Genomic DNA, 15988 nt, shown 5'->3' with positions numbered 1-15988 from the left:
ACAACAAGACAACGTTACACTCAAAGGTGCTCTGATCAACGCACGATCTATCCAAGCTCATGCCCTTGATATTGCTGATCTCATTGTCTCAGAAAACTTGGACTTACTTGCAGTCACGGAAACTTGGCTGCACGCGGCCTCTGGTCCCTCTCTGACACTAGCCATCCCAGACAACTACTCCATAATCAGATGTGACAGGGATACTAATCAAACTAAGGGCGGCGGCCTAGCCGTCATATTTAAGAGCGCGCTCAACATCAGAACCGCAAATAGCCTTCAGGTACTCTCAGCTGAATCCCTTTCTCTTAAACTGCCTATCTCCCCCAATCATACAGCCACAGTCCACCTCATTTATAGGCCTCCTGGCCCCACATCTTCATTTGTTGAAGACATTTCCTCTTTCCTAGCATCTAGTGCGAAGCCTAGCTCCCAAATTATGATCATGGGTGACTTCAACCTGGGTTACCTGGACAAGAATGACGCCAAAGCCACCGATTTAGCAAATGTCCTGTCTGATTTCGGCTTCACACAACATATCATGGAGCCCACCCACATTAAGGGCCGTAATCTTGGTTGGGTTGCCGACTTGCACTGCGCCCTCAATGATATCTCTGTATCCTCCTGCGCTTGGTCCGACCACCATTTAATTTCTTTCTCCATTAACACTAGCCCTCTTGAGGACTCGCAAAACCTCGCCCCACCCACGCTCACACGGAATAAAAAAGACATCACCGTTGAGAAACTTCTACCACTCATCCTCCCTTTGTTGAACGCGGCTTCTGAGTCGTGCTCTGACCCCACAGTGTTAGTAGACACTTATAATCGTGTTATGATAAAAGCCCTCAACACTATCACCCCCATCAAATTGCGTAAACAAAAACCGCGCTCCCATTTGAACTCCTGGTTCACACCGCAGCTACGTGACCTACGCAAAGAAAAAAGAAAAGCCGATGTCCTATGGAAAAGTGTCCCGTCCCTAGCCAACAAAAACAACCTTACGTCTGCCACCCTTGCCTATAAAGAAGCTATCCTCTCGGCTAAAAAGGAAGCATACAATAAAAGAATCACTCAAGCCCGCTCTAACACCAAGGAACTCTTTAAGATACTCAAGGAACTTGAGTCCCCTATTGCTCCTCTCGATAAGTGTATCCCGGACACTGAATGGTGCACAAATATCCAAAAAGCTCTACTAGACAAAATTACCACTCTCCAAACTAAAATCAATGCAAAAAAAACCCACCTCTCGGGCTCAACCAGCGCCACCTTGAATTATAAAATCCAGGCGCCTAAACAAGATCTTAAACCATTCAGCTTCTCTACCCTTTCTATCAAGGAAGTAGAAAACATTATAACTAAGCTAAAACCTTCCAACTGCCAAGGTGATGCTTGTCCCGCCGTCATCATTAAGGAAGCCGCACCTAAGCTCGCCCCATTTATTACCTCCTTCATAAATGCCTCCTTTGAATCATGTACCGTGCCTGACAACCTCAAGGATGCTTGGGTCATACCTTTAATTAAAAAAGCCAATCTGGACCCTAGCAACCCTTCAAACTACAGGCCCATCACCACCGTGCCTTATCTGCTTAAAATCCTCGATCGCGCAGCCTATCTCCAAATCCAGGAGTATCTCGAACGCAACAATCTACTAGGGTTGAGACAATCTGGCTTCCGTCCCAGGCATTGCACTGAGACAGCATTACTAGATCTAAAAACCCAAATCGAGGACCTGAAAGACAAGGGCAAAATGGCGCTCCTACTCCTCCTTGATCTCTCAGCAGCCTTTGATTTGGTCGACCACCAAATCCTCTGTCACCATCTCAAAATTGCCGCCCATTTCTCAGACGCAGCTACTTCTTGGATCAGCTCATTCCTTGCTAACAGAACCATGAGGGTTTTCTCTCCACTAGCAGCGGCTGACCCATCCCACGTCCCTTGTGGAGTCCCTCAAGGATCCTGTGTATCTCCCACACTTTACAATGTGTTTACTAAACCACTCTTTGATATCCTTGACTATCTGGGTGTCTCTTACACTAATTATGCGGATGACACCCAGATACTCATCCCTATCACGGGCGATTTTGTAACCGACTCAAAATCTCTCAATACAGTCTACACTGTCATCCAGACCTGGATGGCTAATCACGGGCTCTGCCTTAACGACGAAAAAATGGAGTTAATCATCCTGGGCTCCCAAACTAAACTTTCGAAACTCGACACCAACTATAAATCCTTCACTATTGACGGGAATGACATTAAAGTGGCCAATGTCACCAAAACTCTAGGAATTTACCTCGATTCCACACTGTCCCTCATTCGACAAACTAATGCAGTTGTTTCTGCATCCTCGTACACCTGCAAATTGATCACAGCCTGCAGACCATTCCTGACTCCGGACAATTGCCTGACCCTCGCGAGAACCCTCATCCTGTCCAAAATAGACTATTGTAACGCCCTCTACCTTGGGACCAGCCAAAGAAATCTGGACAAACTCCAGGTCACGCAAAACAACGCCATAAGGGCAGCACTCAACATACCTAGACGGAACCACATTTCCAATTTTAGACGCAACATTCAATGGTTACCTATCTCCCACCGCATATCACTCAAATCACTTGTGCTCACACACAAGGCTCAGAACAATGCAGCTCCTGCTTATTTAGTATCACGCTTCTCGCAACACACAGCCATTAGACCCTTGAGATCCGCCCAGATTCACACACTGGACATCCCCAGCTTCAAACTACGCTCGGCGGGAGGGTCGAGTTTTCCGGTCCTTGCTGCCAAGCTTTGGAACTCACTTCCTAATGCCTTAAGGAACATTCCGCACTGCCTCGAATTTAAAGCCAAAGCTAAACTTTGGATACGAGAACAAGATACCTCACCTTCCACCCCTGCATCCTTCAGCGGCTAGTGTTTGTTTCTGCGCGGCTGTCTGCACATTGTCACTCCGGCTCTCACATTTGCCTAACGCGTTTAGGTTCGCCTGCCTGGCGATTCTGCTGTAATTTAAACGGATCTGATGTATACTTATCTTGCTACTTGTAACTGCTCACAGATTGTACCCTTCTCCTGTAACCGGGTGCTGCTACTTTGTTGTTACTATCTATGTTAATATCACCTGTAACGGTATACTCTATCACCCCTTCTGCAACCTGTAACCTCCTTTCTGTAACTTGTAACTTCCTCCTAAACATGCGCCCGCAAGCCTCTGGGCAAGGTGCGCAATATAAATAAATAAATACAAATACTACGGGGGACTTGTCTACGGCGGTGGATTTCGGCTGAAGCATCTATTTGGCCGGCCGGGCCTTCTGGCCGGCTTTTACAGTAGGGAGAGTGGGGTCGGGGTGGCCATATTTCCGTTATGTTTCCTCTTCCCCCTCTTTTCCCTGTAGGTCTGGTCACCTTTCCCTTTTGCTATGGAAAGGACTCGTTTTAGGTTCTGCCCTAAGTGTAGGGTCAGATACCCGTGGAAGGACGAACACAGGACGTGCAACTCCTGTCTTTCCTTAGATCATGACGAGAAGCGGTGTGCGGCCTGTAAACTCCTTCGGCCTAAGACCCTTAAGGAGCGCTGTGTAAAGCAGTGGGTCGAGATCGGTATGTCGCAGCTGGAGCCCCCTTCTCCAATGCCACACCTGCCGAAAGTGACAGAGGTACTTCTGATGACGAAACATCCATTGCGGATGCGATAGATCTCGAGGTGGACACTTCTAGGTTCGCCACGCCCGTCCCCGACCCTTCAAGGCCCGACTCTGGTCTCGCTTCAGGGACAACACCCAGCGACAGCGGCGTACAATCGCATTTCACTAAGAACACAACCCTTACACCTATTTTGATGGGTATGTCGAAAAAGGTGAAAGTGCCAGCAAGCCCGTAAAATTTCGTCAGATTCGTCGAATGGTACAGATCCAAAGCCTTCCCCGCATCCGCAGCAGCTGAGCTTTTCAAAACAAACAAGGGCTCTACCCCTAAATCAGGTTCACATGCGCGGAAATCCGACACTACGACGTTCCCGAAGGCCGCGGTAGGCCCAAAAAATTACAACTAGGCCTCAAGTCGGAAAAAAAACGCTTGCTAGGCCCACTAACGCTGTGGAAGGCAATAAATCTCCCGATAGACCTTCGGAACCATTATCACACCGATTCTGCGATAATCAAAGACAGCATCAAGAGAATTACTTCAGCTGTTGGGCTTACTCCTGTTCCGCCGACAAACATGTGGCAGGTCGTGGACAAATCTTTGGGTACGCCATGGCACCCCCATTCTCCCGATAAATATGAGGACAGTCAAGAGCCTCTTTCCAACACCCTAAAAGACAATTTTCGGCGCCAAAGGGCAGAAGATGACACTTTTCCACCCACAGGCCCTTCTGGGTCCTCTAAATCGACAAGGGAGAAATTTGAAGGGTGTATGGACCATCTTGAAAATTATTAGTTTTTCTGAACATCCTTCCCCGAAAAGATCTCGTGGAGAGCCTAATCTTCAAACTGCTGCGAATCTACAAGATCAGCCTTCTGTCCCTGTCCAGCATGAAGACATTGTCCAGATGGACACTTATCATAATTCTGTAGGAAGGAAGTTTCTTCATCTTCACTATAAATGTCTCTATGGACCAGGCGGATGCCATGGACAATTGGGAAGAAACACAGCAAGTGGGGACGGACCCATAGACGCTCCCCCATCAATTTCCCAGCCGAAATTTCAACTTGCTTCTGCACCTCAGAAGCCCTGGAGTAATGCGATTGGCCATCCAAGCCCTCTTAGCCAATCACAGGGTACTGGCAGGTGAGAACCAACTCCCGAGAAAGGCAAACGAAAAAGGCTCTGCCTGAACGAGCCTGACCGCACCCGCCTGGGCCGTGGGCCAGAAACTCTGCTGGTTAAAAGTGCCACCCAATAGGTAAGACTGACCGCACTTTATAAGACTTAGCTCCACAGCATCTTCACGCTGTACACTGCGAGCGCTACATTTGATGAAAGCGATATCCCTCTATTCACCATAGCAGAACTTATCGCACACCGTTCCCCACTTCGCCAACCCCAACGTGCCAACCCACAAGACTATATCAAGGCACTCGAGCACCTAGCGCGTCGCCTTACCTCCTATACCCTGCCCATTGTCAGGATCTCACGACCGCTCACTCTTCTTCACTACCGGATGTCTCTATGGACCAGGCGGATGCCATGGACAATTGGGAAGAAACACAGCAAGTGGGGACGGACCCATAGACGCTCCCCCATCAATTTCCCAGCCGAAATTTCAACTTGCTTCTGCACCTCAGAAGCCCTGGAGTAATGCGATTGGCCATCCAAGCCCTCTTAGCCAATCACAGGGTACTGGCAGGTGAGAACCAACTCCCGAGAAAGGCAAACGAAAAAGGCTCTGCCTGAACGAGCCTGACCGCACCCGCCTGGGCCGTGGGCCAGAAACTCTGCTGGTTAAAAGTGCCCCCCAATAGGTAAGACTGACCGCACTTTATAAGACTTAGCTCCACAGCATCTTCACGCTGTACACTGCGAGCGCTACATTTGATGAAAGCGATATCCCTCTATTCACCATAGCAGAACTTATCGCACACCGTTCCCCACTTCGCCAACCCCAACGTGCCAACCCACAAGACTATATCAAGGCACTCGAGCACCTAGCGCGTCGCCTTACCTCCTATACCCTGCCCATTGTCAGGATCTCACGACCGCTCACTCTTCTTCACTACCGGTTGCCTCCCTGCAGCATTCCTTTACCACCTCTGCATTCTGTACTATGCAGTCTGTCTTTATGAAACTGTAGACTAAATTTGTATTCATGATCTGTTTTCGCTGCACGGCTTCCAAGCATGCCTTTACCTTGTAATTTTGTTTTTCATGCACTGCCTACGTCGCTATCAATAATTCGTTTTTCCATGCACTGCAGGGCTTCCATGCGTGCCTAAGCTGCGATTTCAAACTGTTTTAGCACTGCCTCATGCCATGCAATTATGATTTAAAAATCTGTATGACCAAACTTGTGCACATACTGCGCAACCCTTACTATTTCAGCTATATCCCTAGACCCAGTCCACACAGATCGCACCACTCCCCACCACCATCCCCACTTCTCATTCTCCCACATCATGAAGCTGACAGCTCTACCTTCTCAACACGTGGCCGTTCTTACCCTCATTTTCACAGCTCTCGCACTACACTCAGTCACTAACACCTCACACCAAAACACCACCACCACACCGCATCTATACACCTACTCCCTCCCCACACACCACCACAGTCATCCTCGCCACCCACCACCTGAACATGATTCGACCCTCTCACACTAAAGGAGACGCATGGATCACACCAACACACCATTCGAACGGCTCGCTCAGATACTCTAGACTTAGAGCACGCACCATACCAGTACACCTTAGCAGCCTCTCCATGCCCACTAATCGCAGAAATTCCAGATTACGAAACCGCACTATAATCAACCAGCCTCGTCCCATCACTAGCCTAACCACACACAAAGAAAGATGCACACAACCTGACAGCGCACCTTCCCCATCAAACCCCCGACCTATCACCCTAATGCCAGACTGCGCCAATACAAAACCACACAACCTCCGGTCCTCAAATGCGCACTGATAAATGTTCGCTGCCCCCCCGCTCATGCATTAGAAATAAACAACCTCATACTCAGTCAAGACTTAGATATTATAGGCATCACGGAAACCTGGCTACACGATGCCTCAGGCCCTTCGATCACCTTGGCCTTACCTCCAGGGTACACCATCCTCAGACAGGACAGGACCTCCAAGACTGGAGGAGGGTTGGCCTATATCTACAAAGAAACCCTATCCATTAGGCCAATCCCTCATGTATGGGAGGTTAACGTAGATATCTCATCGACAAAACTATCACCTATCACCCACTAATTCAATCAATATCCACCTTCTATATCGGCCACCAGGACTCTCTGGAGACTTCCAGGGACATATCATCCACTTACTGAATGACAACCTTAAAAAAAACACACAATTGCTACTTCTAGGAGACTTAAACCTAGGATTTAATGACCCTCATAATAAAGTTGCCACTGCACTTGCCAAAGAACTCGCAGATCTACGTTTCACCCAAAAAGTTCAGAGTCCCACTCATTCTAACGGTCGCATCCTTGATTGGATCACCGACCACAATGGTAACTCCGCCATCGCATCCAACCTCGCCTACCCATGGACTGACCACAACTGCATTCAATTCACCATCCCCATAACCTCTTGTACCAAAATCACCACTCCGTGTCCCCCCCCCAACACTAGCTAGAAGCTCCAAGATGCTCACCACAGAGAGCATCTGTCCCTATCTCAACATCCCATGCTTATCACCGCCCTTCTCGCAAGACCCCACTATCCTAGCTGATATCTTTAGGGACACCCTCACCAAGGCAGCAAACTCTATAGCACCACTAGAATGTAAGAAGGAAAAAGTCCTTTCACTCCAATTCTTGGTTCACAGAGGAGCTTCAAACTCTGTGATCCAACAAACGACAGATGTAAAAAAAAAAAAACTGGCAAACTAACCCTAATGCCACTTCCAAAGACAATTTCAAATTAGCTACTCTGCAGTACAAACAAGCAGTCTTCACTGCCAAATCAAATGCTTTCAATCTACAAATAACAAATGCTAACTCTCAAACTAAAGAACTATTCACCATCTTTAAGGAACTCCTCACAACCCCGACCAGCACTGATGAAATCATCAAGGACGAAGCTTGGTGCGCAAGCATTCAAGCTGCAATGCTGAACAAAATGGACCTCCTTCAAAACAAAATCCTGGTTCATCACAAAGCCTTACTAAGCCAGAATAAACTACCTCACGCCCAATCACAAAAAACACCATCTTCCCAAATTCTCTTTTAAGGACATTACTGAACCTGAAGTCATAGACCTTCGAAAACACCTCAAACCGTCCACATGTAAGAGAGACATATGCCCCCCCCTCCCCACCCCCCAGAACATAAAAGATTGTGCTAAAGACCTTGCCCCGTTCCTCACAGCGTTTATCAACTCTTCATTCAAAATAGGCATAATTCCTGCCAGTCTGAGGCATGGGTACGACCCCTCCTGAAAAAACCCTCCCTGGGCCCTGCCCAACCCAACAACTACCGGCCTATAACTATCGTCCCGTTTCTATTAAAAATACTGGACAAAGCGGCTCACAGCCAAATTCAACTATACCTAGAGACCAATTCTATTCTGGGAAAAACAGTCTGAGTTCCGCAAAGGGCACGGCACAGAAACTGCTTTATTAGACCTAAAAAAAACAAATGACCCAAATTATGGATGAAGGCAACCCTGCCCTCCTCCTAGACCTCTAGGCTGCCTTCGACCTGGTAGACCACAAAACACTCACTACTCAACTCACGCAAGCAGCACAATACTCCACTCAAGCAACTTCCTGGATCGCTTCCTTCCTGGAAGGCCGAGCAATGTGTCTTCTCGAACATAGCTAATGCAGCACCGACCACCATTCACTGCGGTGTCCCACAAGGCTCATGCACTGCTCCTACACTATACAACATCTTCACTTAGCCCCTTTTTGATAAACTTGACGCTCTTGGGATTGCATATACCAACTATGCAGACGATACCCAAGTACTTCTACCCTAAACCGGCTCCCATGACACAGACGCAGCAGCATTACAACAAATCTATGCCACCATTCAAGCTTGGATGGATGAAAATGGCCTCTGTCTTAATGGAGACAAGACACAGATCCTTCTCCTCGGTCAAAAGTCCACACTATCCAAGCTTGACAGCCTCTACTCAGACTTCAACTCCATCATTCCCGTTCTATCGTCCGTAAAAACACTAGGGTTTCATATTGACGCCACGCTGTCCATGGATAAGCAAGTCAATGCTATTGCCTCAGCGTCAGCCCTAAGCACTAAACTCATCAATGGCATAAAACCCTTCCTAACCAAGTCCAACAGCCTCTCAATAGCAAGAGCCACCATAGGTGCCAAACTGGATTACTGTAATGCTCTCCTAGCAGGCACCTCTACAAAGAACCTAAACAAACTCCAAGTCGCTCAAAATAATGCAGGAAGAGCAGCATTAAGCATTCCAAGAACAGACCACCTCTCTCAAGCAAGACAGTCGGCTCACTGGCTCCTAGTCAAGGACCGCATCACATTTAAAATCCTCACTACGCCCACAAATACATCAACCTCACAGCACTCTCATACTGGTCAGAAACACTATCCAGATCCACCTCAGCCCGACCCATCAGAACACGCTACACTAATCGACTCATTATCCCACACATCAACAGAACCAAAGGCCGGTCAAGTGGCACAGCGAGTAGAGCACTCACTTTGACACCGTGCAGAACCTGCTGACGCAGGTTCGAATCCCGGCGGGGCCAATCTCAGCCTTTCATCCTTCCGAGGTCGATAAATGAGCACCACACACCGCGGGTAATAATAAGCAGCGCTCAGATACCTGAGGGTTCGTAGCGCTATATAAATGCCAAATCATTATTATTAAAGGATGAGGGCTAGGTTTCCCTTACTTAGCTCCCAAGCTATGGGACTCGCTCCCCACCTCTCAGAGCTGAAATCTCACTCCCTGATTTTCGGAGAAACTTGAAAACATCACTTTTCAACTCCCACTGATCCCAACTCATTGTACTCTGTAACATGTGTAAATTGTATACATGATTGTACTGTATTCTTAAACTTGTGTAAACTGTATTTGTGCCTCTACTGTAACTAAGCTTTCCTCATTGTCTGTAACTAGCGCCACGATGCCTACGGGCTGTTGCGTGCTTAACAAATATGAATAAATAAATAAGATCAGGACACTGATGTATAGTGCCTTGATTCCCCTCCGTCCACCCTGGCTCACCAGGCCTCGCATGTAGATGACCAGATGGCATTCAATACCATGTTAAAGAAGGCAGCTGAGCATTTTCAAATCTCTACGCAAGAGGCAGTGCCTGAGCAGGACTTTGTAGAGGATATTCTTAAGGAGAAACCTCCCTCTAGCCAGGCCATTCCCCTTCTTAATTCTATTAAGAGAAGATTGGCTTCCTCTCTTGTGTCACCAGCTCAAACTCGAGCAGTGAACCCAAGAGTTGAAAAGTTATTTCGGCCAGCTCCTTCGGACCCACAATACATTAGGGCACGCCACCCCCGATTCTCTGGTAGTGACTACCACCCGGAAACGGGCAGCAGTACCCCTTGCCACGGGGGAGGCCCCTCCGGATAGGGAATCCAAGAGGCTGTATGCCTTAGGCAAGCAAGTCACCTCGGCTGCCGCATATACCATGCGTATAGCAACTAATACTACGCTGCTGGCGAGTTGGAACCTACTTCAGGAAGGCCTCCAGGAGGTCCCAGAACCAGGCAAGTCCATGCTTCTTGCTATTGTGGCCGAGGGAAGGCTGTTGAACCAGAATGTAATAAAGAACACTCTGGACACGGCTGAAACAGCAGGAAGGTCCCTGGCCCAAGGAACCTTACTCAAAAGGCACGCTTGGCTGCGTACCGCAGGGTTTCAGCCCGAAACACAGGCCTCGCTCATCAATAAACTGATTGAAGAAGCTAACCTCTTCGGAAAGGCTGCAGTGGTAGTCAAGAGAACTTCTTGAAGGGGAAGACCTTCACCACCCCTGCAGTGGAAGCCACTCACAAAAGACGCATCTCTCATGGGGGGGCCCTCGCCTGCTTCAGCAGACAGCACATGGAGTGTGGTCCCCTCAGGTAGCGTCCAACCATGTAAATTTACTGGAATTATTAGCAGTGTTAAAGGCACTAAAGGCTTTTCAGATGCAACTACAAGGGAAGACAGTGCAGATTCTAATGGACGGCACTACAGCCATGTATTACCTGAACAAACAGGAGGGCACACACTCTCCAGGGCTATCCAAGCTGTCCCAAACAATTGGATATGGGCCCTCAAACACAAGATGTTTCTGTTGTTCCAACATGTTCCAGGGGAACTCAATTTCTGGCAGACGTGCTCAGCAGAGATTTTCCTCTGTCCGAAGAATACGAATGGCGTCTGCACGAAGACATTGTGTCCAACGTCTTCGCAGAATGGAGCTTTCCAGAGATCGACCTGTTCGCAACTCAGGAGAAAGCCCAATGTCAAAACTGTGCCTGCAGGTAACCCAGAACCGCTCCAAGGGGAACGGTCTCTGGATAACATGGTCAGGGAAATTTCCCCACCCCTGACTCCCCTTCTCAACAAGATAGTGCACAAGATGCACCAGGAACCAGTTACCATGATAATGGTGGCCCCCATGTGGGCCCGCCAACCCTGGTTCGCTCATCTGATGGAAATGTCCCTCTCTCCACCAGTGAAACTGCCCTGCTTGTACAACATTTTGTCTCGGGACAGGGGGGAGACCCTACACCCATGCCCACAAACTCTGAATTTAGCAGCCTGAGGTGCATGGACATACTCGGGGAAGCTAGAAAACCGACCACACATTATTGCTATGCCAGCAAATGGAAACGTTTTGTCATCCGGTGTAATGCCAAGGGCCTCAGTGCCATTGATTGCTTACACACATACATTGTGCTGTACGTTACCCATCTATTAGACACTGGGTTGGTCTTCAGTTCCCTAAAGATTCATCTGGCTGCCCTCTCAGCCTAGACCACATCACAACAAAAGGTGTTGTGGTGGAAGATGCCAGTGATTAAGGCCTTGATGGAAGGTCTTAAGAGGATTCATCCTCCCATTTCTCACCCAGCCCTTTGGGTGGGACCTAAATGTGATTTTGACCAGGCTCATGGGACCTCCCTTTGAGCCAATGTATAAAGCAAGTCTAAAGGACCTGCCTTAAAAAACAGCCTTCCTAGTGGCTATCACTTCTATTAGAAGGGTTAGCGAACTACAGGCTCTTTCTGTTCTAGACCCCTTTGTTACAGTAGCACTCACCGCAGATTTGCGCCTAAATTCATCTCGAAGTTCCATGTGAACCAATAGATTGAACTACTTACTTTTTTCCAGAATCCCACTAGCATGGCCGAAAGAAGCCTATACACACTAGATGTGCGCAGGGCAGTCATGTTCTACCTTGAAAGAACTAAATCACTGAGGAAAACAAACCAATTTTTCGTTTCAGTGGCAGCTGGTAGAGAAAGGGGATCCTGTCTCTAAATCGGCTTTCTCAAGGTGGATTGTCAAATGCATCACACTGTTTCTCTCTTGTAAGAGAGAACTGCCCTTCAAGCCTAGAGCACAGTCTACTCGGGGCACTGGGGCATCCATAGCATTCATTGTAAATGTTCTCCTTGAGTCCATTTGCAAAGTGGCAACCTGGAGTTCTGTACACACCTTTACAAAACACTATTGCCTAGAAACTCATTCTAGGTCTGATTCTCAGTTGGGAAAAGCAGTACTAGGACATCTTTTCTCTGCTGTTCCTTCTCACAGCCCACCTCCAACTCTGGATACTGCTCGCTAGTCTATGCACAGCTTGTGATTCTAAGCAGATTAACAAGCATCAGAAGTCATGCATTACTTACCGTAATAGCATTTCTGAGGATTGTATCTGCTTGGATTCACATGCACCCTCCGTACCTCCCCCCTCGGGGCGGAAGGAACATAGGCGTCTTACTAATTCTCTCTTCTTCATGTACTCACTCACAATAGCCTTGGGCTCCCTCATGGAAGAAACAATACAATCGGAGGGACCTTGGCGCGTCGGGGATTTCGGGTACACTACACTACACGTCACAATAGGAATTGTGTTACAGCCGCGCCTATGCCGATGTCCCCTTTCGGTTCCCGAAAGACCAGATGCAATACTCTGTGGTTACCACTGGATGTCGGACCATATGCACAGCATGTGAATCTAAGCAGATACAATCATCAGAAATGCTATTATGGTAAGTAATGCATGTCATATGATCCGTAATAGTACTGATTACCCCCAAGATTTATCTGGGCCTACTTGTATTTAAATAAACCATTTATTTTATTTTTTCCTATACATAGTGTTCTTTGGGCCATAAGTATTCTACAATTTCTTTGTACTGATTCCAGAGCCCTCTCTCCCTCCTAAGATAAGCCTGTCTGCTCTGTCTACACTACCATGAACTCCGGTGGTACAGCCTTCTACTAAAAGGGGAGTCTTGTACTGTCTCAGTCGAATGCTTTTACTACGCCCTTATTGGACTTCATAAAAACTGTCCTAACATGACTCACTGACTAAGACGAGCAAGAACTTTGTAACCTATTTTAGATTGGCACACAGCTAACTCAAGGTAAGTGAAACTTCTATACTTTTGTAAGGAGCTTATTCTGTACAGGTAACAGCAAGTCAGGTGAAGCAAGACTCAATTGGGACACTCATACAATTATCCTAACCGGAATAATAATAAAGTGAAACCAACAGCATTACTCTTGGGAAGAGGGGAACCCTATTCACAGGTGAGTAACTTAACCTTCAGTCTACTTTCAGTTAGAATGGCGAGTCAGTTTCTAAGGAAAGCAAGACTTGGAGATTACCTATTTAAGAAGGCACACAGCTTATTCAGAGTAAGTAAATCCTATACATACTTTTCAACATGGCAGAACATAGCTAAGGTAAGTAATAACATTTTGTAAATATTTCCTCTGAGTTTGAAGTTACCAACTAACTCTGTTACAAGTAAGCACACTTCAACACATGTTTTACTTTTCATGGCAGACCCCTTAATTTATCCATCCCTTCCCAATTCTAGTACATGAGTTCTATCAGAGGCAAAAGAGGGAGTAGTGGTCTAGGAGCCAGCAGTAGGCAGGGTGAGATAAGGCTCAGTTGCAGGTAAAGTCAGAGTTCCAGGGGAAGACTGGGCAAACAAGTAGGTAGTTAACTTTCATAGTTGGATGAGGGTCGAGGGGCTTCAAAGAAGACACCCTAGGCGGATTCCAGTAGTGGACCAGGATCAACTGTACGGGTGGCCTCCTCAGCACAGCAGCACCCCAAGGATGCACACAAGAATCACTCGAGCTTAAGGCAAGTAAATACCCAAGCCAGCAGAGTGCTTCATCAGTGAAGAAGAGTTCCAGCAAGAAGACTTCAGGAGATGCAGCCAGAAACCCAGTGGTTGAATTGCTTTATCAAGAAGATTGAAGCAACGACTCTGGAAGGATTTTTGCAGCAGGAATCGCAGAGAAGGCTCTAAACCAGATGTTCTTCACATGGACTACTCGGCACATAAGAAAAGGATGCCAAAGGAGGGACTTCAGGATCTGCATCCAAAAACCCAGGCACTGCATTCCTTGTCAGGAGGACAGAAGACAGGACCCTGGATGGGCTTTTTCAGCAGAGATCGACACAGAAGGCTTCAGGCAAGGGCTTCTTCGTGGCTGGGCACGGTTCTGTGGATTTGGCACCTTTTCAGGAGCACAGAAGAAGACGGAATATCGCTTTTCGGATTCCTGTTGTTTGCAAGGTCCAGCATTCTTTTGAGGCGGCTGTTCGGACTCGATTCACATCTCTGGTCTAGCAGGATGCCCACAAAGTTTCAGCATGATTCGGAAGACCGTACAGTGGCTCAAGGTCCCAGGGCATTGGCGTATTGCAGCCCTGCAAGGTCGCAGCATGGCGTGGGATGGCTCAAAATGCAGGTGGTCTTGAGTCTATTTGGTCTCACCAGGCTCTGGGTCGGTGTCGTCTTCCGAGTCCCCAGGTCGATTGGAAGGAAGGGTGACATCAGGCTCTCTGGACGCTGGAGATCGTCTGAGCCATGTGTTATCTTCGTTTTTGGTTCCAGTGGTCGATTACCTCTTCAGCTTCCAGTATCAGACTTTTATGCAGGAACCCCGCCAATCAAACTGCCTTACAACATGGGGGGTGGAGGGTGTTGGTAATCCTTTCAGGAAAGCCAGCCTCCCAATTTGAACTGGTTTCTCGCACTCCGGCTGGAAGACAAGAGGGTGCAGGGTTTTGGACTCCTCCCTCGCTTCCTGCCTTCACGGAGACTCTGGAGCCTGGGCGGGGTTTCCACAGGACTCCCACCGAAGATGAAAATCAAACCAAGGAATTTCCCACCCTGGAGGTCAGGGGAAGAAACAAGGGACAAGTAACGCTAAAATGGCGAAAAAAGACCGGTCCATGTTGGTAAGCAATGGAAACCGGCCCCGGTAAAGGTGCGCCAAATCAGTAAAAAGTTTTACTGCCACCAGCCATTTAAGGTAAGTTTGTCCTGGTAACATAAACGTTACCATGTATACCCATTCCCATTCTAAAAGGTATCTCCCCAGCACTCCACATAGGGTGGGGGGTGCTGGTCTCACCTAATGTAAAATGGATCCAAATATCCTTTCTACTTTTGGGAACTGTAGTGCATGCTCACAAGGTTAGCCAGAGAAAGTTAAAAGTGGAGCCCATAGGGCAATCCAGCAACAATAGGCACTTCTTGGCAAAAAGTTGTCAGAGGAAACTTTTAAAAACCACTATCGAGAGTCTTAAAAAAATGACACCCAAAAAAAGAGTATAAGATTCTGTGAGTGTGCAAAAACTTTCCCACTCGCAGTAGTACAAGGAAAAAGAATCCACCAGTAAAAGCTAAACGTTCCGGGGTTGACACAGGTCAGGACGATTTTTCATTGCTATGAAAATCTTACCCAACAGGCATCTGGTATGTTCATGTTACTTTGTAAAGTTTCAGGTGTGTATATTGCCCATTGCTCTAAGGTGCTACTGATGATTAATGCTGTTATATAAACAAAATAATGCATGATATAAATAAATCCTGATGAACTTTTGTATTTTACACCTGGTAACTTGTTGAGTTGTAGTAGTGCATAAAGGTATTTCATCTATCTTTGGATTATTTTTCTTCAAGTAATTTCCTGAATTTACTGTTCTGTATTAGATTTGGGATGTGAGGACAAAAGCGGGAGTGCATACCTTGCAAGGACACACAAATGCAGTGGCAACTGTTAAATGTCAGGCAGCAGAACCTCAAATCATAACAGGTGAGTAATTTGTGTTTCATGTTGTACAGTAC

General features: G+C 47.4%; 1 protein-coding gene across 3 annotated transcripts in view; it reads left to right on the top strand.

The window, feature by feature from the left end:
* PLRG1 (pleiotropic regulator 1) overlaps positions 1-15988 on the top strand; it is a 427106-nt gene that overhangs the window by 238800 nt on the left and 172318 nt on the right. For all 3 annotated transcript variants that reach the window (XM_069631306.1, XM_069631305.1, XM_069631307.1), the window contains one exon: positions 15854-15956. In XM_069631306.1, coding sequence (XP_069487407.1) covers positions 15854-15956 — 103 coding nt within the window. The remainder of the gene's footprint in view (positions 1-15853; positions 15957-15988) is intronic.

This window comes from Ambystoma mexicanum, chromosome 6q, assembly GCF_040938575.1.
Source record: "Ambystoma mexicanum isolate Mex_15411 chromosome 6q, UKY_AmexF1_1, whole genome shotgun sequence".
Lineage (NCBI taxonomy): Eukaryota > Metazoa > Chordata > Amphibia > Caudata > Ambystomatidae > Ambystoma > Ambystoma mexicanum.
Note: the sequence above shows the minus strand (reverse complement) of the source record. Positions and strands in the feature narration are given on the sequence as shown.